At 40.7% G+C, this 25,404-nt stretch overlaps 1 protein-coding gene and 1 long non-coding RNA gene across 9 annotated transcripts in view; one reads left to right on the forward strand and one right to left on the reverse strand.

The window, feature by feature from the left end:
• LOC142009497 (uncharacterized) overlaps window positions 1-25,404 on the reverse strand; it is a 138,233-nt gene that overhangs the window by 87,746 nt on the left and 25,083 nt on the right. Inside the window, exon 3 of one of the 4 annotated variants that reach the window (XR_012644495.1) lies at window positions 14,624-16,701. The exons of the other annotated variants lie outside the window; for them this stretch is intronic. This is a non-coding gene — a long non-coding RNA (uncharacterized LOC142009497). Of the gene's footprint in view, window positions 1-14,623; window positions 16,702-25,404 lie in introns of those variants that run through there. 4 annotated transcript variants of the gene reach the window in all.
• RBM24 (RNA binding motif protein 24) lies at window positions 453-12,755 on the forward strand. Of its 5 annotated transcripts, none has more exons than XR_012644491.1 (6): window positions 453-967; window positions 1,966-2,089; window positions 3,828-3,882; window positions 4,216-4,346; window positions 9,647-9,759; window positions 10,635-10,681. XR_012644491.1 is itself a non-coding variant. In XM_074987652.1 (4 exons), the coding sequence occupies exons 1-4, from the start codon at window positions 800-802 to the stop codon at window positions 10,978-10,980; spliced, it is 693 nt and encodes a 230-aa protein (XP_074843753.1). In that variant the 5' UTR covers window positions 457-799; the 3' UTR covers window positions 10,981-12,755. The 5 variants fall into 5 exon arrangements, 1 of the variants encoding a protein (XP_074843753.1); XR_012644490.1 differs by having other exon boundaries at window positions 4,216-4,330; XR_012644489.1 differs by lacking the exon at window positions 9,647-9,759.

Consider the following 25,404-nt stretch of genomic DNA (forward strand, 5'->3'; position numbering starts at 1 on the left):
GGCAGCCACTCCTGGGGCTACTGTTGCTCCCCTCGGTCTCCCCCTCTCTCCCGCGGGGCGGCTAGGAAGAGGGGGCCAGGGAACAGGACAGAGGAAGAAAGCAGCTCTACCAGCTCCAGCCCCGGGGAGAGGCAGCAAGGACAATGCTGTAGGACAGCAGCAGCTGCAGCAGTCTGAACCTCACCCTAGGGGGTGTGCTAGCGACTTCCACAAGCCCAGCCCCCTCACACCAAGCCGGGAGAATCCGCCTCCCGCTCCTACCCTGAACTGAGGCAGAAACCGGAGCGTGCGGCGCTTCTCGCGGGTCCTGGTTCCCCCCCCGGGAAGCGAATCAGGCCCCCAGCTGTTCCGAACAGCTGCGCGCCAGCTCCAGCGGCCGAGCTGGCCAATAGCCGCCGAAGGGCCCGCCCCTTGGGAGGGAGGCGGAGGAGCCCAGGCTGCCCCGGCTATTAGGGAAAAGCCAAGAGGGAAAAGACGCTCAGTTTGCGTCCGGGCCCTGCGTTTCTCTCCAGTAGCTGCTGCCTCCGCCAGCCTGGGCACCCCTCGGCTTCCCCCCCTCCTCCCTCGAGCACCTACCTCAAAACTGCTGCGAGCTGCGGGGCGCCCTCCCTGCGAAGAGGAGGAGGCGGCAGCGGCAGCAGAGCGGTTTGCACAAGGGAACGCACTGTAGCTGCGAAAGGGGTCTGACTCTGGACTAACCCCCCTCCCGCCACCTGTAAACGCACCCAGGCTCACTCTCCTGTCCCCGCTGGTTTGCATAGGGCTGTCCGGCTGGCAGGGCCAGGGAAAGGCGCGGAAGATGCACACGACCCAGAAGGACACCACTTACACCAAGATTTTTGTCGGGGGCCTGCCCTACCACACCACCGACTCCAGCCTGCGCAAGTACTTCGAGGTGTTCGGGGAGATCGAGGAAGCCGTAGTCATCACCGACAGGCAGACGGGCAAGTCGCGGGGATACGGATTTGTAAGTCCTGGGGAGGTGTTTCTTGGGAGGGCGGGTGAGGGGGGTAGTTGCCGCTACTCCTGCAAACTTGCGTTTGCAGCCAGCGGGTGGGAATTTGCTGCAGATTAGGGGTGGGAAGAGGTGGCATCCGTGGCCACTTTGCATCATTTTTAGCGTGGCTCCGCTTTGTGCGTGAAGAGGTAGGGGGGAATCTGGCCACTTTGGGGGGAACCTAAAACAAGTTGGAAAGCCGGCGTGGTGACCTCTGGGGGATGCAAAGACAGGTGAAACAGGACAGAAACTTCTTGTGAGGCAAAGGCCAGCATGCTGCACCCACATATCCAGGCTGAAGCTCTAGATAAAGTGCTTGACTGCTGGGGTGGGGGTTACTTTGGTTTGAGGAGTTACTGGGAGGGAGAAAGATGAAGAGGATTTGGATCCTAGTTTGCACGTGGAAAGTTCCTTGAAGATTTTGGGCCACAAATTGGTTTAGCTGGTTGTTGGCTGATATGACTTAGAAGTTTTATCTGGAGTAGTACAGGGGACTCCTGTACATGCACACGCCCTTTGTGTTCTACTTCAGCAAGCTAGAAGCTTAAAATAACCTGATTTCTGTGTCTGTTTACCAATCCACCACAGAACAAAGGAAAGGAAGATGGTGTCTTTTGTACTTCAATGAGTTTTAGGCTATACAACCCAGGCTCCTTTATTTTCCAATAAGAGCATCCACAAGGGGATTTAACTTACTTTTAACTAATACATTTTAACTTCAGGACTTTAGTTAATTTGTCTTAAAGTTCAAGTGTCTTCATGTAAACAAGCTGGATTTATTTTAATTACTCAAGCAAGCCCATTAGTTATGTACCAAAAACATCTAGAGAGGATTTATATTTTTCATACTATCTTTTTGTGGGAGGAAGGGCACCCAGGGGAGGAGCTGGTAGTTTTCCAGGGAGGATGAATTCTGCTTCTTTTTCAATAGAAAAGTGGTTTAATTCATGGCTTTGTATATTGTTAAGGTCACCATGGCTGATAGAGCTGCTGCTGAAAGAGCCTGCAAAGATCCCAATCCTATCATTGATGGCAGGAAGGCCAATGTGAACCTGGCATACCTGGGAGCAAAACCAAGGATAATGCAACCAGGTGAGGAAAGCCTCTTTTTTGCTCTTCCCCCAGCTTTGCCTTTCAACAAAGTTTCTGAGAAAAACAAAACTTCAGTCTGAGTTAAAATTTAAAAAAAAAAAAAAAAAACTACACAAGTAAATGGTGGCATTTCCAGCAAGATTTTTTTAAATGTAGTATGTTAATTTATAATCAAAAAGTTATATGTAAAAAAAATTAGAGGGGTGTGTGTGTGTGTGTGTGTGTGTGTGTGTGTGTATATATACACACACACGCATGCATACATACATACATGCATACATATATAATAAAATATATATAAGGGGGATGGAATGATGTCCCCTTTGAATTTCCACCATATGGAATTTCCATTTTAATGGACCCTGTATTATGAATGAACTAACAAACTCAAACAGTACAATTAAGGTAAAAGATTATGACAAGAATACAGGAACTGCTAGATGTGCCCAGTCTTATTAATATAAACAGTCTCAATGGAAATGTATAAAACATTAAATCTACTGCGTCAGTGAGCAAATTTTTTTTACCTCGGGCCCCAGTTTTTGTCCCTGCAATTAGCAGAGCCCCTCAACCTGTCAAATATAATCCAAGCTGATGGAACTTTCAGTTATGTTCATACGGGGCGGGAAAAAAAAAACCCTTTTGGCATGAATAAGAAAATAAGTTTGTAGAATGTAAAAACTTTTTGGTATATAAATGTGAATGCATATGCATAAAAGCAGTAACATATTTTAATGAGATGGCTGAGCCTAAGACCCAGCAGCCTATCATGCTGTGGCCTTGTTATGAAATTTCACAGACCTCATGTGGGGCCCCCCCCCATTTGTACATCCCTGATCTATTCCACTGGATGAAGAAAAGGAGTGGATTCATCCCAAAGCTGGATCTGATCCAAAACTCACAAGCAGATTTCATGCCAGGTTCAGTACTACAGCTTTACAGCAAAATAAATGGGAATATAGTGGTGTGTTAATGTTCATATTTTCAAGGGCCCAGACTGTGAACTCCTTACTGACATTGATGGGCAGTTAGTCACATGAGTAGAGCCATTAACTTCAGGACGACTATTCAGGGGACTAAGTATTCACTCAGCAACAGAAGGGTAGCCATGTTAGCCTGTATCCACAAAAACAACAGGAAGTCCTGTGGCACCTTTATAGGCTAACAGATATTTTGGAGCATAAGATTTCATGGGCAAAGTCCCACTTCTTCAGAAGCATTGGTGTACTCAGGCACCTGAGTATTCCCACTGAAGTTATGGGTCTGTTTGTTTGACTAGGGGGCTTGTAATCAGGCCCACTATGAATATTTCAGTTTATTCCAGGAAGTAAGAATTGAGTGTATATTACAGCATGAGTCAAATTCTACTCTTACATTTGCAGTAATGGCTCCCTGTAAAGCCTGACACTACCAATATGCACGTACTGGCAATCCAGCTATAATTCTTAGACTAGCACTAGACTTTGCTGCTAGAGAACTTTTTGTCTTTGAATACCAGTTCAGTGAAATTCTCCTTGTTGTTGTCAAATAAATTGTCTTTTTGAACATTGGCAGGAGTCAAGATCTTGGTTTCAATTGAATGCTTTGGATAATTTTCTTTTAACATTCAGTAACCTGTGGTTCTTTGCGCTTTTGAACATCTGTAATGGTACTTGTTAGTGAAGGTTATTGTGTGTGAAGCATAAACCAACAGCTGATGAAATACTCATATAGAGAATGTGATGTGTTTTGTTGGTAGGTTTTGCCTTTGGTGTTCAGCATCTTCATCCAGCACTCATACAGAGGCCTTTTGGGTAAGTCTATAAAACAGGTCCACCAACAAAGTATAACCTTGGATGGCCTCTCACAGTACTGTCACTGATTTTTACAATGATGCCCTTCACATTTCCAGACTTAAAAACATACACCTAGTAATTATGCTCTCTTTGGTAATGCTCTAAAGACCATAGCAGAGTCGAGTTGCGCATACAAAGTATGCGGCCCTCTCAATCCAAGTGGATCAGATCTGTATTACCCTCTGATAAAAGAAGGAGGTATAACTTTACATAAGACTGCTATGCCCCCCCCATTTATTTATTTTTTTCCCAGCTTGACTCAATGTTATTTATCTCTTTCTAATCTGACAGGGATCGTTTACAGTTAAGATAACTGATCAGAAGGATATGATGATAAGAGGTGGAATAGTTCTGTTTGGAATTATACTCTGTAACCAGTAGACTCAAACACAAACAAGCTAAAATGGTGATTAACGATGCATGTATGTTTTTTTCATAGTCAGTAGACCTCCGTGTGCTTTTTTTATTTTTTACAGAAATGAAGTGGTGTTGATAGCTAAACTGTGTGCTTTTATTTAATTGAAAGAGCTGTAGTGAAAGTTTTTTGGGGTCTCTTAATTTTGTTTTTGTTGTTGAGGAGTGCTGACTTTGCCATGGGGAGCAAAGGGACTTTTTTTTTTCTTGCTTTCAAGCTGTAGCCTGTGACTTTTCTTTTTTTTTTTAACCATAATCGTATTTTGTATTGAGTGCTAAATTGTGTGACATCTTGATTTTTTTTATAAAGAAAATCAACATACTGCTTGCATGTTTATAGTTCTTGGTTTTTGTTCCTTGAGAGGGTTACAAAGGGGTGTGGAGCTATTTTGATTAACATTGTGCTTCCACTTGGGCTTTCTAATTCCAGTCTTTAACTTCTCCATCAGACTTTAATACATATTGCGTTTCCTTTTTGACAAATATACAAGTGTACTATTCCTAAGTACTTCTAACACTTGCTTTTTATAGACCTAAAATTAGGAGGTGAAGTCTGCTTAAATTTTCCATCCCATGCCACCTCACTAATTCACACTGGGTCACTGCAATATAATGAATTTTTTGCTAATTAATGAATAATCTAACAAAGCAGGGAGAATGCATCAAAGAATGTACTTTATTCAATTACTTGACAAGAATAGATTTAAGATACTGTATCTTGGTATTATGAAATGGCAGTAGCTACCTCATAGTTAAAGCTGAATCTAGTTTTTAGGTGGTCATTTTCCTTTCGGAAAAGGTGTGGGGATGGGAAATCAGTCTTTCAGAAACTTCACATACAACATCTTATCTCGTAGTAAAGTGGTTTAGTGATTTTTCTGGTAAACGTAATTTAAAAAAAAATCAGGAAACTCATTTTGAAAATGTACCTGAAGCTCACTTACCGGGGGGGAGGAGGGGAAAGAAACCCAAACTTTTGCTATCCCAAACTGTGTCTTACTGGCTTTGTTGAAGGGAAATGTTTCTTAACATTTGTGAAGAAAGGATAGGGAAACTGTGTGAAGAATATATAATAATTTTATGTTCACACTAGTGAGCGGAGGAGGAGGGGTTACTGAGAAGGCCATGAAATCAGGTTTATAAAGAGGAGCCAGTGGAATGCTGAGGGAATAGCCATGAGGAAAAGCGGAAGAGCTCGTCCAGCATAGCTAGAAAGGAAGAACTGGGACTATATACTGCTTACAAGACTTTAAAAAATGGATTCTCTTCTCCAGTCCTTCAGCCTTTTGTAACACACTGTATACCAATCTGGGTTAGAGACACATTCTGCAAAGAGGGCAGAATCCAGTATATGTGTGTTATCCTTGTTCTTTGTCTCTTGTCTGTTCCCTCCAGCTACAAGCAATTATAAATCTAACTTCATGCTCAAAAGATGCACTTCCAATAAACTCTTACTTTGATCTATGCATATATTTTTAAGGGATCAAGTTAAGGCTGAGGAGAGGGGAGTAATGACTGTATGACAAAGGAGAACAGACTGGGTTGTGTAACAGCTCATTTCTTCACATATTATAATGTTCAGGTTTGCTAAAAGGGGTAGACTTTTTCAGTAAAAGGTAGTATTTTAAGGTGATACCAGGGCTCCATCGAACCAGACTGGAAATTCCCATTTTTTTCTGTGACTACTAGTAAATGTAATTCATGCTACATGAAAGGAATTAATTTGGACTCTCTGAACAGTGCTGCACTAGCCATTTTTGTGTGGCTTAATAAGTGGAGTGCCATTTTTGCATGTGAATTAATTAGCAAAGCACAAATTAGTGAAGTTCTACTTTGTTCTTGTGAGCAGTAATCTGTCATAGTTCCACCTTTCAGATAAAAGGCAGTTATTTTCAGCATCACATTACATCAGATGCAGTGAGGGGATGCTTAATGCTAAATACAGTACCCCCATGGCTTAACTCTAGCTAAGAGAGAAGCTAGATTAGTTCCTGGTCATAAAACACTTGAAGGTCAGGTTTCTTTTTCCTATGCTACAGAAGTTAATATTCCCACCCCAAGTAACATTTCTTGATCTCGCCCCCTTTTTATGTCCAGACACTTTATAGGTGTGAGGCCTGGCATGATGAATCTGACCACAGGCATAGAAATGTACAGGAAGAAGGGACTCTGAGCTCAGTGTGTGATTATTTTATCCTTCTGTAACCCCGTAGAAGTATTGCTGTATATTGAAACACCAAATGCTGCTATTCTGTTTGTTTTGAATTAGTGGGTTGTTGTTTTTTTTTTTTAAGATCTTCATTTCATTCCATTGAGGTACTTTCTTTTCCTTTGCATGCATAATTACCACTTATCACTGGGACATGACATGCAATGAAAGGAGAGGTGGACGTAGAATATGAATCATTAGATCTTTCCCCTGTTTGCCTAGGGACTGATCCTGAAGTAAAGGGAAAAGTTCCCACCAACTTCAGTGAGAGCAGAATTGGATCCTAAGAGGACAAGCTAGCCATGAATGATTAGCTGATATCAAACTGCTACTGGTGTAGTCACTTCTAAGTATTATAAAATCCTAATAATGATTATAAGGGATGGAAGGGAGAGTTAGGACTGGAGCTGATAAATTAAAATATCTCTAACAACAAGTAACTGGTAATTTTGAAAATTTTGTGGAATGAAACTGCCCTGGTCAAAGAAAATGTAATGTATATATTTTCCAGAAGGCATTGAGAGCAAACTTAACCCCCTGAAACACACTTGATTATTACAGCTTTTTTTTTGTGTGCACGTATAACCTTTGCTCTGGTATAAGAAGCCTGTTCAATAGTTAACTTTGAATAAAATCTGCTAGTTAATTGTACTTATAAAGTACAGCAATACAAGATCTTGAATAGAAGGAACAGGTCTCAAGCAGAGTACAGTAACTACATGTTTAAAACATTCAGTGCTATCCGTTAATACTGAATTTCTGTGTTGCAGCTACTCCAAATCAGCCAGGGCTGTCTTTTTTGTTTTAGTGTATGCATAACACTTATAGTAGTATACTTGTTTATACAGTTACCATAGTGTTAAACCTAATCAACATTCTAACTTTGCAAAAGTATTCCTATAGGTTAGGTTAGGTTAAAACCTAAACTCCATGGCAAGAGCACTTGTATACACCAAAATTACTTAGTGCTAAACATTGCCTTTTTTTTTCCCCCTTCAATGAAGTAGCATTGCACTCCAAACGAAAAGGATTTCCTTCCCACAGGACAGTTTTATAACTGATAACAGAAATAAAGTAGTACTCTTTTATAAAAAACCTAACTGTCTTATTAAGGTGTTTCAGCACAGTGGGAAACGGGTCAAAAGATTAAAGAGCAGTGTTGCAGTGTCATTGAGATGTACGCGGGCTGGCCTTTGCAGTAGACAGACATTTACTTTAGCCTTATAAAGTCATTTTACTCTCCTTGAAACCCTTGTCTCATGACAGATGGATCAAAAATAGCCCCACTGCAGCTTACCCTGTCAATCACCACATCTGAAACAGCATGATGGTAGGGGGCCTGCACAGGGTTTGTGGATAATGCAAACTAAAATGCTGTTGTAAAGGGATAGTATTGTATAGTTCAACACCTGTTTTCTTTCTTGGCTTAAAGGAAACAAGTCACAAGGGTTTAAGTGGGAACACGTGTATCTTTCAGTCTAATTTTTAAAAAGCTAAGTACATGTACAAGTGTTCTAAGGAATCCTTGGTAACGTCATCTGTGTTTGCACAGAAAAAGATCTGGAGTGTAGTATGCATTACTTTCTCATTACTGCTCAAAGTAATATGTAAGCCATAATTACTGCTGCCCATTTGAATCTAAGTGGATGTTAAACTGACTGTTGAATGTTAAGTGGACTTGCTGTATCAGGGTTTAGGAAGGGGCCTTGAAAAATTATTTAAACTAATAATGGAGTCAAGCTAGGATGTTTTATAATCCTTTTAAAAAGTAGTACATCAGAAGTAAAAACTATGCTAGGTTTTTTTTATATTCTGGTTGATATCAAATACAAGTTACTGTGTGTTTCCCTTGCGCAGAGCTAAAATGGTAACATATGGCTCAAGGGACAGTATCAAATTAAAAGTGCAGTACAGGTTGAACGTCTCTAGTCAAGCACTCTTTCATCCAGAAACAACTGTAGTCTGGTGTGGTTTTAGTTACGTGGGTGACCACTTATCATGACTGTGGCCAAGCTTCCTGTCATCCCATAAACTTGGTTTCCAGCCACCAGTACCGGCTCTGTGTTCTGGGCTTTTATTTAGATATAATTTACCCCTAAATATCTCCAACAGCCCAGTAAGAAGTAGAAGAGTGGGTAATGCTGGTAGAGAATATTGACTTCCCGTGGTCAAGAAAATTTTCTCATTCAACAGTGTTCAGGTTCTGAGTGTGCCAGATTAGAGAGGTTCAACCTGTAAACACATTTTATTAGTAAATTGTCAGTCAATTTAGTTGTAAAAATCCAGACTGTCACTACTTTTTGTCATTTGTTCTAATTTTTTGCAATCATTTTAGACAATGGAAGATGTAATAATTTAGTTGTGTTATTACAGTTGCAGTGTTTAGCTTACGAGGAATGTATAGTTACTGGGTTTGAGTTTAACTGATCTAAGTTGTTTTTTTTTTATAATGTAAGTCCAATTTAACACTTTGATTTTATAGTGGCTTTTTTTTCAAAAATCTGGGATGATTTTAATTAAGTGTTCCATTTAATCAAACTATTGACAACTAGAAGCAAAACTGTTATTTTTTGAAAAACTGTCTGGCTTTTAAAGCTGGAGGAAGAGGTAAATTGTACTGCTGCAATTTTCCAGATATGCTTACAATGTAAATACTGTTCTAAAAGACTGGAGTTGTCTTTAGACTTGTCTGGAAATGGATATTTTTAATTTGTATGCAAAATCTAAAGCTCTGATTCTGCAATGGAAGCTGCAAAAAGCAGACTTTTGTGGCTCTGTAGATCCCCAATGACTTCAGTCTACTCATGGATTCAGTTGCAGGATTGGCGGGATTAAATGTATAATGAACTTGGTGTTGTTCTGCTCCAAAGAATATCTTTAATATTACATGTTAAATGGAATTATGGGATTAATTTGTATGTATATCTGTGTGATGTGAAAGGATTACTACTAATATCAAGTAGCTCAGTAATGGGCTAATAAATTAAGGAAGCAAAGTTCTCTGCTTTGGAGGAGGAAATGGGAAAGTGTGTCTATTGACTTTGTTCAAACAGTTATTTAATGAGCCATAAACTTGTTTTTGCTTTTGTTAAACACTAGATCTATTTAGATTTAATCCTACCCCCATCTCCCAAAATTCTATGCTGTATGACTTGCATAGAAATAAACAAGCTGGCACAAAACAGAACATCAGTGGCCTGATAGTCAAACAGGTTTGACCGTTGTGTCCTTATGACCTTTACAACAGTGTGATGCACATGTACTTAGGAATCACTGTTATGAATGTTAATAGCATCTATGTAGCTTCTCCTCAATGGCCTCTTGTGACCGAGTGAGCTGCACTATAGTTCGTTTGGAAAGTGTGATTCGTGCTGTGTTTACCACACTTGTGAACTTTAAACTCCTTTGTCGCCTGTGGTTTTTTTATTTTTTTATTTTTAATCAGGGTGACTGAGGTTGCAGAGAAATTAATGTGTGCTGAGTCTGCATAGCAATCTAAGTAGGGTTGCCACAATACAACTTTTTTTTTTTTTTTTTAACAAAAAGATTTTTCTGTGGGGAGTGATGGCACACAGAAGAGACAGACTAAAAATTGTTTAGCTGCATTATCTACTACTGGCAAACTGATGACTGCACTATGAAATTAATATAATTATTACAGTAAAGCCAGTATTCATGACAAAGAATTTACTAATAATGAGATTAATCAGAATTAGGGCAACAAAGCCACTTACAGATGATTTTACAAATGAACACGCTTGGATCTGGAATAAACACATTTACCTTTTTTACAGGTATCTTAAGATGACATCCCAAATTTTGACCCATCTAAAGATTAAGTGAACATATTTAATATTGCTTGATGGTATTATGTTTAATGCTATTAAGTCATGCATAATGCTGTGCCTTTGAGCAATGCATCCCTTTGTGCTATTGAAATGATAGGTGTGTTAAATACATCTAGTTATTGTGGCAACCCTATGGTCGTAACAACAACTAAATTGAGTTTGGTTTAGTTCTGAATATGGAAATAGCACTTACAAATTGTAAGTTTTGTCCTCTAACTTTGTCTTCCATCTTTCAACAGGATACCTGCTCATTATGTCTATCCACAGGCTTTTGTGCAGCCAGGAGTTGTAATTCCACATATCCAACCTACAGCAGCTGCTGCCTCCACCACACCTTACATTGATTACACTGGAGCTGCATATGCACAATACTCGGCAGCGGCAGCTGCTGCGGCCGCCGCTGCTGCCTATGACCAGTACCCATATGCAGCATCCCCAGCTGCTACTGGATATGTCACGGCTGGAGGTTACGGCTATGCAGTTCAGCAACCACTCACTGCTGCAGCACCTGGGACAGCTGCTGCAGCAGCTGCAGCCTTTGGTCAGTACCAGCCACAACAGCTGCAAACAGACCGCATGCAATAGCAGATGGACTTCTGAAGAAAGACAGATCTTTCTTTCTCTTCTTTTTTTTTTTTTCCAGCCTTCCAATATAAGTAGTTAATAAGAGACAATTAATATTTAACTAAGCAGCTTTAAGAAAAGCTATGTTACTGCAAAGTTAAAGAATTTTTTTTTATTCTACTGTCTTCATAGGGCATGCATCCAAATCATGTTGCTATAAGGAAGAGGTGGGGTGTATCAGTTTCAGGTATCTATTGAGAAGAAACAATCTATAATGTACTGTCATGAAAGCATGGCAGGAGTAGCAATGGAACTTTAAAAAATACACTTTTTTTAATATATAGTATCAGGGAAGCAAACTGCCTTTTACATGTGAAAAACAAACAAACCAATCATTATTTGAAAAAGGTGAACCAGGGAAAAATCAGTAAGCAATATGTAGCCTGTATCAAGTTTAATTCTTTTTTTTAGAAATGTATAAAGCACTGATTGTCATTTCTAGTTTTTACCATGGCCTATAGAACTTTTTTTAGTGGGAAAATGTTTTCTCACTATCTCATTAATGGGCATCGAACAAGCTGTGAGGAACATGGCCTGTTGGTAAAGTAGAGGACAGGCACCAAAGTTATTTTCTTATCTGTCCTTTGGATAAGTGGAACTATGGAGCAAGTGATGTGGAATTAATGGGTGCAACAGCTGTAGAGACAATCAATAACACAGACAGTTCTGGAAAGAACACATCACTTGTGCTTGTTTGATGAGCTTGTCACTTTCTAATCCCTCTCTCCATCCTGTTTCACTTTGGGAAACTTTAACTGCTCATGTCAGCTCTTCTGATTCTGAAATAGGATCAGCCCTTTCCTACTACAACAGCCTTCTCTTTCTATTTATTGCATCTGTTCATGGTTTATGAATAAAGGCAGGAATAAGCTTGCTGAATTTAAACCTTTAAGAACTGTTTTAAGGGAACTATGTACAATTTGTACTTTGTACAATTTTAGTATCTATTTCAGAATATTTAAAATATTTATTAGTGAACATACAGTACGAGACAACTTTTGTTACTGAGATTGCAGTTCTTCAAGGGTTAATGGTATGTGATTTATACTGTGCCTTAATTGTAATGCTATTTAAAAATATTTATTTTGAAAGTTTTACTATGCTGCGCTCTAAAGAAAGCAACTTTAGATGTGACACTGTAAAATTATGTATTCATCTCATGGCATAAATTATTTAGCAGGTTTAGATGTAGCATATTAAATATTAACCTAATCAATTAAATATGTTGACTTGGATTTATTTAAATTCAGTATGTGCACTGTATGAGGGTACTCTTACATTAACACTTAGGTTTTTACATTAAATATTGCTAGTTCCATGCTTTTCTCTCTTCAGTATTTTTTTTTTTTTTTTGTGTAGGTCTCTCAAATACATCAGTACAGGTGATTTTTCCACATCTGTATGTAGGTTGTTTTTTCATTTGCTTGAGAATGCTGCTTTACATTGTCCTGTGAAACTGCAATACTTGCAATTTTTATTCTTTACCTAAATGGAATTAATATTTTACACTGTATTGGATTTTTTTATACTTGAACAATTTCATACAAGGGAAGACAACATAGCATTTTTATGGACTTTATCCAGTGTCACTGGATTTATTTTAAGTATACTAGACAGTGTTATATAATGTAGACATGACTCCTGTGCTATTTATTCAGTATGTACATTGCTTTATAACATTTCAGATCTTCTTATCTATTCACTTGTATTAAATATAATAAAAATCTATTGTTGCATCCAGTCTATTTACATTTGTGCTCAACCAGCGGTGGACTTCTCACTGTAATTAGAGGCCTTGACTTCTTTGTCAAATTCCTGGACTGTGAGGAGACCAAAATGTCACATACAGTGGTTTCAGAGCTGCAGACTGATGTAAATGGAGCACTGTGTCATATTATATTGAGAGAATTGTAGACTACAGAGATCATACAGGTTAGAACATAGTCTGACGGGAATGTTGTTAAACATTTAGTCGTGTCTACACTTGCATTCCTCTTTCGAAAGAGGTATGCAAATGAGGTAAACCAAAAAGGCAAAATTGGTGCAGATTTGCATATCAGGCACCTTGTTTGCATATTTCAAAATAGCCAACGTAGTCACTGCTCTTTTGAAAGTAAACCCCATCTTTGAAAGACTCCTTCTTTCCTTTTTTTTTTTTTTTTTTTATGGGAAGAAGGATTCTTTCGAAGATGGGGTTTACTTTTGAAAGAGCAGTGTCTATGCTGGCTTTCTTCTTTTGAAAGAAGCTATTTTGAAATAATGATATGCAAATCTGCACCTCATTTGCACTTTATTTACCTCACTTGCATACCTCTTTTGAAAGAGGAATGCACGTGCACACACAGCCTTAGTGCGAGAGAACACTTTGCTTTGCTTTAACACTTCCCAGCATTACAAATGGAAGCTTTGGGGACTTGAATGGCTAGAGTTGGTTCCTACTCTCTGATGGAGCTCTCATATCTGTTCATGATCAGCCCAAGTTGCTCATGACCAAAGACAGCTGTCCTCCAACACGTAAAAGAGGAACCTTGTGTGAAATGAGTAGTAGCCTCACCCAGTTCACAGGAAACAAGTTATCCATATCCTGAAAATGGCTACTGTCATTGATGCTCATCACCATGAAAAATGACAGAGACTAAGGTTTGAGTATGGTGACTGGCTTTTTCTTTCACTCCTAGAAACGACCTCCCCTGCAGACTGGATTATTTAGGTGAAGTGATATCCTGAATACTTCCTTTGTTGCTATGTATGCTGCATCAGTTCCACAGGTGACTGTGGCTCCTGTTGAGTGTGTCAACACAAGGTGTGTGTGCACTGTTGCAGCCTTATTCTGAGTTGGACCTAAGTGGAGCTGATATGCCTCTCCAGAGTAAATTTCACCTTGGGTGAATACAGGACTTATTTCTCCAGGACTGCTGCACTTATTCCCAAGCCTCTCACTCCATATGTAAACAAACAATGAACTGTTCGTAGCCCAGTGAGGGAGGGAGTGTTGCTGAACTGTCTTCAAATCTGGAGACTCAGGGAGAAGAATCAACTTTGCTGCTGCTTCTACACACTGTAGAAGAACGAATCCTAGTTTACACTCACCACCTTCTTTCCTACATGTGTTAGGCCCACAGGGGAAAATGAAGACCCAAATTCAGATAAGAGACTGGCTAGGCTTAGAAATAACAATTCCTCACAGAATGGCTGTGTCTACACTAGCCAAAAACTTCAAAATGGCCATTTTGAAGTTTACTAATGAAGCGCTGAAATACATATTCAGCACCTCATTAGCATGCGGGTGGCCACGGCACTTCGAAATTGACGCAGCTTGCCGCCATGTGGTTCATCCAGACGGGGCTCCTTTTCGAAAGGACCCTGGCTACTTCGAAGTCCCCCTATTCCTATGAGCAGATGGGAATAAGGGGACTTTGAAGTAGGCAGGGTCCTTTCAAAAAGGAGCCCTGTCTGGATGAGCCGTGCGGCAGTGAGCCGCATCAATTTCGAAGTGCCGTGGCTGCCCACATGCTAATGAGGCACTGAATACATATTTCAGTGCTTCATTAGTAAACTTCAAAATGGCCATTTTGAAGTTTTTGGCTAGTGTAGACATAGCCAATGTAAACAGACACATTGCTTTCTGAAGCCCGGTAGTATGTGAGCCTCCCTTGCTGCTACACTGGGTCTGTTCCTTGGGCCAGTGTGGAGTACAGCAGGGGCTTAGAAGTAAGTTACTAGTCATAGGCCCAGCTGAGATGCTGTGAACATCTCTGTAGAACATAAAAGGACATGCATTGCACTCCCAGGATTGCTTTGTAACAGACTTTTACATGAGTTATGTAAAGGTAGAGAAAAGATTGATATTTAAAAGGGTCTTGAACAATCACTCTGGCACAACATTTTTACAGCTAAAATAACTTTGAGAAATACACACATGAATGTTCCAACAGCAAAGTTAACATAGGTGTGTTGTATGGATGGTACTGCCCATTTTTATTCTTTGTGTAGTATTTTTTTTATATTGTAAAATGTGTACATTTGATAACCCGCTGCATATGCAATATAAACATGCTAATGTTGCTATAGAGATCTGAACTTCAGAATTTCTCATCTTGTTTTTAATTATGCAATCTAGCCCACTGCATTAGCACAGATTTGTGTATTTAGTGGAGAGAGGACTACACAAGAGGCAACAGTACAGTTCTGGAGCCTTACTTTTTCACATATTTTGTAAAAATGATTTGGGGGGGGGCGGTGTTAAGTAACATTGAGTATGAGTGTATGTATGTTTAGGTTTTGCTGTTTTAAACTCCCATCCTGGAGAATGGACAGAGTCTTAATATATAGACTGCTGAAGGTCTATGTTGAGGCTAGAGGAATTTTAATTTATTTATTTCCTGACATATGTATGTTAACATTCATAAGCTTAACTTGATATTAACATAGTTTTAATTCAGTCCCATGGATTTGCATATGGCCAGCTTTCCTAAACAGTTCTGACCCTGCTCCTTCTCCACTGAGGGCTGCCCTGCTCTCCCCATACTGTGCTGCCTACTGTAGCACTCCAAGAGCTGTCTTTGTGAAGACTGAGGCAAAACAAGCATTGAACACTTCATTTTTCCCACATAATTTGTCACTGGGTTACCTCTCACTTTCAGTAAGGGTCTCGCACCTTCCCTGACCACCACCTTGTTGCTACAATGCCTGTAAAAAGTTTCTTGTTACCTTTCGTATCCTTTGCTAGCTGCAATTCCAATTGAGCTGTAACCCTTCCTGATTACATGCTTGCATGCTTGAGCAATATATTTATACTGTTCCCTTTTCATTTATCCAAGTTTCCACTCCTTGTAAGCTTCCATTTTGCATTGCAGATCACCAAAGAATTCACTGTGAAGCCAAGCTTGTCACCTACCATATTTGTTTTTCTTACTATGCACTGGATGTGATCCTGCACTTTCAATTAGGCTTCTTTAAGATACAGAACAGATAAAGAACAAAGCTTCATTCAGCATAATGCATATAGAGATAGAAGGAAAGCAGAGTTAATTGTGAGGAGGACTGCTAGATCCACTGTCATTAGTTTGTTCAACCCCTTTTGGTTTTATTTTACAACTACATTGGTCTCAATAGTTTGTGCCTTGGTAAATGTGAGGGCTCTGTGTTGTAAACTCTAATCTGTTGTAGTGCATGGGAGAGATCCAGCAGTGGTTCATTTGCTTTCCTTTTCAGAATGGGTGAAGCTGTTGGGTTAAAACAAACAAACAAAAATAGCCTTGATTCTTTCATCTGAAATTGAACTGGGCAGCCTTGTGACTTTGGAAAATGTTTCGACAACAATTCCTTCCTCCTACTGGTCCCTCATGACGTAGTCTTCTGCAGTGCTGTCTGAGGCTAAAACCAGATGTGACAAACAGAAAATCTTATTTTTTTAAACAGAGGTAGGTATTCATTTGTAACACCATGTACAATCACTATCTGTCACACAGCTTTGCTTTGTGTGGGGTTTGCTTATGGGAGCTGAGAGAGGTGGTAAGGACCTGACTGATTCTGTGCTGTTCCAGGCCCAGGAGCATGAGGATGGGGTGCAGCCTTGTTGTGTCCTGCCAGAGCCATCCACCCAGAGTGCATCTCAGGAAATTATGTTTGCTGGCCAGGAAGCAGCAGGGCAAGCCAGCCAAGATGGATCTGCCACGGGGTCTGGAGATAGAGAACAGCAAACGTATTTGGGAACTTCTGATCTATCAGAGGGTTCTTACGAGTGCACTTCACTGCAGTATTTAAATGCATTACTTAGTCTTTACAACTCACCTGCCTGTGAAACAGAGAGAAAAAGTTGATAGGGAGTCTCACCCCAAGGTCACAAAAGGTAGTGTCAGAGTCACAGTAAGGCTATGTCTAGACTAAAGGGTTTTGTCAGCAAAAAGGCCATTTTATTGATAAAACCACCCACAGAGTGACCAGATTCCCAAGGCGTTCTGTCGACAGTAAATGAACAGAACACAGCACTTTTGTCAACAGCTGTACCCCTCTCACCACGAGGAAGACTGCCTCTGTCAACAGAGATCTGTTGACAAACAGCCAGTCCAGATGTTCCAGGGTGCTTCTGTTGACAGAAAGGGCTTTGGGGACATGGGTCAACCATCTGCTGTGCTTCCGGTTGGCTGTTTTGTCTGACTGCTCCTTGTGGCAGAGCAGATTGCTCTTTTGATCCACCCTGCGGTCTGGCTGCGATCTGTCGACAGATGTTTTGTCAGAAGATATCTTCCCACAAAGACTTCTGTCAACAAATTGCTCTAATCTAGACGTAGACTTAGAATCCAGGACTCCTCGGTTTCCAGTCATTTGCACAGACTGCTAGAACAATGCTCAGCAACCTTTATTACCTTGGGGCACACTTCAGCACACATTATAATTTCATGGCCCACCCAATATATATATATAGCACGATCCCCTCCCCTGGAGCCAGGTACCCCCAATTGCCCCAACCCTAACTCAATGCTGGCAACTCACCAGGGCTACCACTACTGTTGCCATGCACTTCTTCCATCAAGCGCAGTGGTGGACAGCCCTCCTGGCACGTGGCTCTGAGGCACACTATGTGCTACTTTGTGGCACACCATTGTGCCACGGCACACCAGTTGAGGCACGCCGGTTTACAAGATGCCTCTGCTGTCATGGTTGTTAATGAAATATTTATGAATGCATGTACAAAATACTGGAAGCCAGAGACAAATCTTGTTCTCGCAAGATTTCCAACAGGATTATGAAGACTCTCGATGTTTGAATAACTAGGATAAGTTCTGGGAAAGGTCTGCAAATCTGGGGATGAGGGTAGACTTAAATGAATTGAAATGCTAGATATTTCAAAAGTTGCCCATCCATGTACTATTTCAATGCCCATTTTATTTTCCTTTGACTGCTCCACTAAACAAAATCCAGTGCATTTGTGTAGCCCATTGATTTTGTGAGTACATGGCAAAGTTATCCCAAAATAACAGCGGTTATTTTGGAATAACTTTGGCAACATACAATTAATGCACATGCTATTTTGAAATAAAATTGAAATAGCAGTTGTGTTATGTTGATTCGGGTAAACCATTTCACAAGGAATAATGCCTATTTCAAAATTCATATTTTGAAATAAGTGCTATTAAGACACAGAATAGTATTATTTTGAAATAAGCCATGGTGGGCTCAGTGGCGTTATTACAAAATAGTGTTATGTCCAGAAATGCTATTTTGAAATAGCTGCATGCTATTTCAAAATGCATTTTGTGTGTGAACACATTATTTTTAAATATATTTTGAAATATCTATTTCAAAATATCTTATTTTGGAATACAGCTGCTGTGTAGACATAGCCTAAGTGTGCTGCTGTCCTAGTCTAACTGCTATTATTAACCATATAAGGTTCATATTATATTTAATGTGCTACTGATGCATACAATCCCCTTTTATATCTTTAAAAAATCTTCAACACAGTGTCCCTTCAGAGAAGTAGATGATATCTGAACCACTATTGAAGGAAAATATGGTCTTCTAAAAAAATCCAGTACTATACTGAGTTTGCAAGTCTGAGCATTATTTCATTTCACACGTAGTATTTTTTTCCCATTGGTAAACTATTAAAAAAATAAAAAGAATACATCTATTAAATACATTCTGTGGCTAACATCTTAATGCAATAATGCTATAAATTGGCATTCATACCAGATAGGGTTCAACTGCAAAAGCATTAGATAATTTGCGAGAATCTCTAAGCTTTGATCATCCTTCTATGTCACCAGTTCCACTTGCATTACTATACCTCAAACCTGGCTTTCCAGTGACCCTATTGCAAACAACAACTTTCCCATCTTGTATAACAACACCTGAGAATCTGCCAAAAGAAATTAAAATCTAGACTGAAATCTAATGTAGTAGTGGGGGACTGTGAAAACAGAAGAATGCTATTCAAACTTCAAAGTGTTCATGACAGAGTGGAGCTGATATTAGTATTGTTATGAATATGGTAGGAATTGTGATGCAAGTATCTAAGAACATGGATCTGTAACCTTGTTGCTGTATAGATTTTATTGGAGTTATAAGACTTTTTGGTGTGAATGTACAGATCTGATTTAATAAAGTTAAGAGAAACCAGGAGAGCAACATTCTCGCTTCCTAGGTAAGAACATTAGAGTACAACTGAGAAAGGCAGTGGGCTAAACTGTCAGCCTCAGAGATCCTGAAACTTGTCTCTAACATACTATAAACATTGTTTTGTAATACAGTGGGGGTCCTACCAGATCAAATGCCTATGAATAAAGAATTTTTATTCTTGTGAAGGTGGGGCACGTGTGAGCAGATGTTGAAGGGACAGGCTGACAGACAAAAAGGGACTGAAGGGGTTGGGAAAGGTAAGCCTTAAGGAAGAGTGGGTGTGGCAATTAGTTTGTCATACCTGAAACACTTCGTTTCTAAATAAATAGAATTTGCTGTAAAGAAGCTGTTTGATCTCTAATTATCACTCTCATTGCCCTAGAGAGAACAGGAGTGCATCTGGGCATAAGCCAAACCTGCTGAGGTAATCATAATTAATATACAGTGGCCTGCATCTCAGGGTCCAGTCTGAGAGTAGGAAATTCAGCTGATTCCAACTGGAAAGAGAACTGATGGCTCAAGGCCAAGGCCCTAATAGGGCAAGATTCAGACGCAGAAGGGTCAGAAAGTCCAGTCCCCCCACGAACTAACACGACTATCGTATGGATTCAACCTAGAGATTTCCACTGATTGCCAATTGCTCTGATTTGCTTTGGTGTCATTTCTGAAGACAGAATAGTCTTGAGTAATAAAAGTGGGAAGTAAAATGTAAAACCAGAATTTCCAAATCTTTATAGGTTAAAATTAATGCAATTATTACAGTTGTCATGACTTTCAAAGACAAAATCGTATAATCTTACAACTTTAGAGACGGGAAATGTAGGAGTCAGGTAATGAAACAATGGACCCCTTACTTGGTCAAACTTAACCCAGGTTATTTTGTAGTTTGAGCTCTTTGTCATAAAGGCTAGAGCCATACTACCATGGAAGATCGACTCACTCAGGGTCAATCTTCCCAGGTTTTGTTTTGCACATGCATTAAACAGCACTTTCTGGGTTCAAAGTCAAGCAAAGAACTTCTCATGAGTGGTGAGGATTAAGGAAGGTCAACAGGATAAATGCTCCCATTGACCTTCCTGGGTACAGACAGGTATTGAAGTCGACCGCTGGTAAGTTGATTTCAGCAATTGGAGTAGCTAAAATTGCGTATCGGTGTTTGACTTCTATATCTAGTGTAGAAATAGCCAAAGATAAGAAATTTAGAACTATACGAGTATTGTGGCCTACATAAAACAGAAATAACCTTGAGGGAAGGGAAAAAAAACACCAAACCAAAACAAACTTCACAGCTTGGCTCACCAATCCTGTCATTCTGTGACTTCTCTTCAGAAAAGAGTTGCCATTGCTTCTGCTTCTGGCTGTTCCAGTGTATATAGACAAGCTTTCAGCAGATGTGGTTGTTGTCATGTTTTTTTTTCCAATTATGAATTTGGGGAAGAGGGTGTTGGTTGGTTTTGTTTTTTATACTCTTTACTGTAGTGTGAAACGAAGAAAAAGGATAAAATCTTGTATTTTTGGTTCTGATGGCCTTATGTTCTATTACTGCTGTTGACCTGTGATGAGAGATTTATCAGATCAGAGGAGAGTGCTTCAGGGAAAGTGTGCTCATCTCCATTTTTGGAGGGTTCTGTCCTTCTATAGCTAGATATCATACTAACTGATTGAGACAACAAGGCTTAGATCCATAAAGGGATTTAGGGGTTGCAACATCTAAGCTTTAGGTATCTAGGGAATCACTGGACCAATGTTAGGCTCCACAAAACCTGAGTTAGGTGCCTATGCTCCCTATAGAATGGGAACAGAGAAGCAGATGATAAAGGGATCCACAAAAGCCAGCACATTAGATGGGAGATGCCTAAGATAGCCTTAGTTGATGAGAGGGGGATGTGTGCTCTAGGCTCCTAGCCCTCATGGAGTTAGCCACCTGAGTCCAGGCTGCAGGGAGGTTCCTATCTCTGCCTAAAGAATTAATATATTTAAGCAGTGAAAGATGGTGTATTTCTGAGGTTGAGTACCAGGAGCTGGGGGCATTTGGCTGGCTCCTTTGTTCGTGTGATGCATGAATGGTTCTGCAAGCGTTCATGCAATGTAACTGGATATGGGGTGCTACATACTTTTGGACTGAGTGATAACAGCGCCTAGATGGGGTTTGCTGCTTGTCACTAGCACAGCATTTTGCTGGTGGTTCGGCTGGAGAGTTAAGTGGGCAAAGTGGTCCCACAGTGCTCGGTTGCACCCTGGAGATTCCATCAAAGACCCGATCTTCTTATTTGTCTAAGGTGCCAACTGCATCTGTGTGGGTGCGCCCATGCACACAGCGTAGCCCTGCAATTTCTGCTGCTATTCATTATGCCACCACCTTAATTCATGAATCCCAAAGTTCCCCCTCCTACCCTTACTGCTGTTGGTTAGGAGATTACAAGAAAGTCCATTCTTTATGGGAGACAACAGCATATACGTCTGCAAACCAGAGGAGAACAGTCTGGTAACTAAGAACTCAGAAAGAACATATTTGGGGGGACCCAGGACTGGAGGGGCTTTTGGTGTCACCCTGCAGAGAGTAATTAGGCTGGTGAGAGTGAGGGTGAGACCTTATGCTGGGTGTCAGGCTACTGGTGTCAAGGAATTGAACCATAATTGCACAGCACAAAGGCTCCCAAAGTTACAGGGCAAGTGGTGACAGAACCTCTTAGTGGGTCTGCATGGACCTCCAAACATCACAACAAGTTAGGCAGTTTGTAGGTTTTTAGAAGACTGCCGCATATCACTTACAGTCACTTAAAAATCTTTAAACACCTGCTGCATAGTGGGGTTATTTTTGTCAGAAGTTTGTTCTTTCCAATCTCCATTTCTTCCTTTCCCCTTTCTTCCCACTCTCCTTCCCTGTGCTCTCGAATTGCTGTGGGGATTGTCCATCTCTGCCCTCCCAGGTGTAAGGTTCAGAGTGCTGCAGCTCCTGGACTACGTCTACACTAAACCAAGAAAGTCGACCACAGATGCACAATTTTAGCTACACTATGTATCTGCACTCAGTTAACTTAGCTGTCTATATGGGGAAGGTCAAAGGGAGAGTTTCTCCTTTCAACCTCACTTAATCCTCGTGTCTCAAGACGAGTACAGGGGTCAACTGTAACTCATGAGAGCTCAATTTTGCACATCTAGTCTGAATACATGAAATTGAACCCTAGAAGATCCACGCTGAGAGTCTCTTGGTTATCTTCAGACATCCATAGAGGGCCGTGTCTACACTAGCCCCAGACTTCGAAATGGCCATGCAAATGGCCATTTCGAAGTTTACTAATGAAGCGCTGAAATACATATTCAGTGCTTCATTAGCATGCGGGCGGCCGCGGCACTTCGAAATTGATGCGCCTCGCCGCCGCGCGGCTCGTCCCGACGGGGCTCCTTTTCAAAAGGACCCCACCTTCTCTGAAGTCCCCTTATTCCCATCTGCTCATGGGAACAAGGAGACTTCGAAGTAGGCGGGGTCCTTTCGAAAAGGAGCCCCATCGGGACGAGCCGTGCGGTGGCGAGGCGCGTCAATTTCGAAGTGCCGCGGCCGCCCGCATGCTAATGAAGCGCTGAATATGTATTTCAGCGCTTCATTAGTAAACTTCGAAATGGCCATTTGCATGGCCATTTCGAAGTCTGGGGCTAGTGTAGACACGGCCCTCTATGGATGTCTGAAGATAACCAAGAGACTCTCAGCGTCGATCTTCTAGGGTTCAATTTCATGTATTCAGACTAGATGTGCAAAATTGAGCTCTCATGAGTTACAGTTGACCCCTGTACTCGTCTTGAGACACGAGGATTAAGTGAGGTTGAAAGGAGAAACTCTCCCTTTGAGAAAGTGAGGTTGAAAGGAGAAACTCTCCCATGGCAATTTCGAAGTTTGGGTCTAGTGTAGACACGGCCGAGGAGATCAGAGACTCTAGACAGCATGTCTGTAATTTTCATGATGCTGCACAACAGAGTTCTTGATGGGAGAGGATTCACCATAATCTCTTCCAGTCCTGCACCCCTTGTGTAGGCCCTTCATTCCACAACCTTCATTTCTTCTGATCATTCTTTCCCTTTGTCATTACTGCTGATTAACAACAGGGCCAGGTTTTCAAAGGTAGGAGCACAGAAGTATATGTTTGGCAGACATTGGCATCTGCCTCGCTTCTATGCGTATCTCCCTAGTGTGTGCACGCAACTTGTATATTTATACATGAACATGGCCAGTTAAGTGCCTAACCATCTATGTGGGATTTTTTTTTGTTTGTTTCCTTTTCATCAGAGACAGTATGTGCTCATTATAAGCTTGTGAAAGAACCTGCCAGTTCTAGGAACTGTTCAGTCAGACACTTCAGTTCTGCCAATTCCTACTCCCTTTCTCATTAGCATTTTAGAGTATAAGGCTTTGAAACTTATAGTAAAAACTCCTTATGGGTAGGAGCTATGAAGACTGGCTGTTGCCAGCACAGCCTCTTCCAAAAGACAGATGTCTCTCTATTAAAACTGACATTCTCTGAAAAATGGACCTAACTGGCCAGGAAATGAAAGCTAAACAGCAGAAGAGACAGTACAAGGACCTGGCACATAGTCAAAAGATGTGAACAGCAGTCCCTCTTGACTTCAGTAGGCTTTGGATCAGACCTCAGGAGTGCAGAGGAGAAGGCACTCAAGATAAGCAATCAGCAGAGCATCATGAAATCAGGGTGTAGAGCATGGGAGCAGAAGAATAATCTTGAAGGGCCTGGAGGAAGAAGAGTTCTGGATGAAAGCTGAATTGGGAGGGAAGTATGTTTTCAGAGCCACGAAAGAGCAGGTTCCCCAGAAGAAAAGAAGTAGTTAATCCATTTAGAAGTTATAAAATTTGCACACCCACCAATGTTTTGTAAAACATTTGAAGTTCTGTTTTCTACAGCTGTTTTTCTTCTAACTTTGGCAAATTTCTTATTACAGCCAGAGTCACATAGCTTCTAGTCTGCCTCTCTGACAGACTCCTGGCACCTCTCAGGCCATCCCTTTTAAATCTCCCAGCTGCCTCTCTTACCCCTTGTAGCATTTCTTGCCTACTCCATCTGCCTTTTTTTATCCTCCAGCTGCCACATTTGAATTTCCAGACATCTTTCATTCCCCTTACTCCCTCCTTCCCACAACATTTTTAGCATGTTATTATGGATTAATTTTACAAGGTTGATTGTCTTCCAAAGTCTGAAAAAAACCTTACCATATAGAAATTTATTAAATAGAATCTCCTCTAAGCTTCTTCACAGTTGTCATGAATCAAACTGTGAGTTCCTTATGGCTAAGGACAAAGCTGGGAAGCTGACAGAAAGAGCACATGGTGCTCAACTATTAAAGACACGATTGTACGAGATTTCTCTTTGCCTCAATGTGACTGAAGCTCAGTTATTAAGGTTCCATTGAGCTTGTAAAACTCTCTGTGTGAAGAAATTTACACAGCAACCCACATTATGTTAAAAATGTAAATACTGAAATCTAGAAAAAATTCAAACAACTCAGGATGAATAGGCAATCAATTTCCTGATTCTTTCCATATTCATGCAGTATGCCATCAGTGTCATTGATACAGCAAACACCTAATTTTTAAACTATTGGTTTTGGATTGCAGGAGCAGTGTCAACAGCCACCTCATAACTTTTTAGTCTAGTGATGAGCACCCTCTCATAGGATGTGGGAGTGCTAGGTTAATATCACCACTCTGACTAAAGGGGAAAAAGGATTTGAGCAGCAGCTTTCTACTGCAGGATGGTGCTTTAACTTATGAGCTAGAGACTATTTTCATGGTTGGTGCCTGCAATCACTCCTGTTGAAGCTGGTCCACTGTATATAACCAACAAAAGAGTGATTGGAACAGGGGTACTGGACGATAGGTCTCCCATGTGGGTGCCTTAAGTATTGCGACTCTTGTTGCACGGCCCAAAAAACTCTTGAGTGTTTCTACAAAATGGGACAGCTTCCACAGGATAGACCGTTGTTATTATCATCAAAATAATCCACAGCTCAGAGGGTATAGCACCATCCTACACACAGAAAGCTGCTGCTCCAATTGGAAAGTTCTGAAAATCTGAAGATGTAGGTCTTATCCACAAAAACTCATTACCTAATAAGTCAACAAGAAGTCCTGCGGCACCCTATAGACTAACAGATATTGTGGAGCATAAGCTTTAGTGGGCAAAGACCTGCTTCATCAGATGCACGAAGCCTGACGAAATGGGTCTTTGCCCATGAAAACTTATGCTCCACAAT

This window comes from Carettochelys insculpta, chromosome 2 (genome assembly GCF_033958435.1).
Source record: "Carettochelys insculpta isolate YL-2023 chromosome 2, ASM3395843v1, whole genome shotgun sequence".
NCBI lineage: Eukaryota > Metazoa > Chordata > Testudines > Carettochelyidae > Carettochelys > Carettochelys insculpta.